The sequence below is a fragment of the Echinops telfairi genome, unplaced genomic scaffold, assembly GCF_000313985.2.
Source record: "Echinops telfairi isolate 266 unplaced genomic scaffold, ASM31398v2 ScPeMD7_18;HRSCAF=68, whole genome shotgun sequence".
Lineage (NCBI taxonomy): Eukaryota > Metazoa > Chordata > Mammalia > Afrosoricida > Tenrecidae > Echinops > Echinops telfairi.
Window position 1 is genome coordinate 77,395,149 of NW_022103915.1, and position 1,431 is coordinate 77,396,579.

The window sequence follows — 1,431 nt, forward strand, 5'->3', positions numbered from 1 at the left end:
ATAGCCTCAGAAAAATGGAAAGTAGTATTTTTTTAAATCAATAATTTATAACAAATTCCACAAATAACCTTTAACTTATGGTTATACCGAAGTCCTTTTTTTATTTTCTCTTTACAGGATGTGGTCTGAATTACCATAAGAGGTGTGCTTTTAAAATTCCCAATAATTGTAGTGGAGTAAGGCGGAGAAGGCTCTCGAACATTTCCCTCACTGGGCTCAGCAGTGTCCGTACTGCGTCTACTGAGCTTTCCACCAGCGCCCCTGATGAGCCCCTTCTGGTATGGCCTCCTGTTTATCAATTCACTTGTTTACATGAGAAATCTGTGGGAAGATGTGATAACAGTGTCAATCCAAGACAGTGTGTTAGGAGGGAGGACTCAGTCAGAGTGTTAATAACCGTGTTTCCTCAGGGCTTGTGCTGTAGATTGGTCAGTGCTTCCTCAGATATCCAACAGCTTTGAAGTTTGCATTTATCTCCCAGCCTCGTGAAATTAGAAAATTTTGTGTGGCAACATCATGGTCATAGGGCTAGAGCAGCACACAACAATGTGTTAATGTTGCAAAACATGATTTGTGAAAATGTGAAAACCAGAGATAAAATATGTTTTTATGGGAAGGTTATTAGCATAATTAGAAACATAACTGAGTATTTATTCCAGAGAAAATGTGAAATGTGCTCTTATGACAATTTGGAAGTCCTGTAATGGTCGGTGCCACTTGCATATACGCAGGCAGAATGACAGGTGGACAAGTTCTGTGAGCCAAATAGGGCTTAAAACTTCAAATGTTTCCATTAGCTGTAAAACACATAACTTAAAGATATGGATTAAATATTCTTTAGGAAATTTAAATGTCGATTGTGTGAACATTCAAAACAAAACTTATGGTAATTTATGAATTATTTAAAATAAAGAAATTATTCTGAATTAGCCCAATGGTTTGAAGCCGAGGCTCAGAGATTTCCATCCTGACTACACAGCACTCCGCCCTACTTCCACTCTTCTCACCTGTGGTCAATGGATTCTCCAAAGACTCTTCAAAATCTAGATAATGGAAAGATGAATTGGAGAGAAAAACGAGAGATTTCTAAACCATTTTAGTTAAATAAATACCTCTTGAAGTAGAGAGCAAGAGAAAGATGAGCCTTTCTACTCCTATAAAGAGTTATGCTCTCAGAAACCCCCACCACAGGTCTACCCCACCCTAGAGGGTCCCCAGGAGTCAGAATAGACTCAATGTCAATAAATTTAGTTTTGGTTGGAAGTAGGGACAATGAATTTGGAAGGTATTTCTAAAAGTTATGATAATTAATTATCATACCTTATTGTTTGGGAAAAAATTTTAATCGTTTTATTAGGGGCTCATACAACTCTTATCACAATCCATACACACATCAATTGTGTAAAGCACATTTGTACATTCATTGTCCTC

General features: G+C 37.3%; 1 protein-coding gene across 1 annotated transcript in view; it reads left to right on the plus strand.

Annotated features, from left to right (window-relative positions):
* PRKD1 (protein kinase D1) overlaps positions 1-1,431 on the plus strand; it is a 178,591-nt gene that overhangs the window by 79,468 nt on the left and 97,692 nt on the right. The window contains exon 4 of the mRNA XM_030884929.2: positions 118-278. Within this exon, the coding sequence (XP_030740789.2) occupies positions 118-278 (161 nt within the window). The remainder of the gene's footprint in view (positions 1-117; positions 279-1,431) is intronic.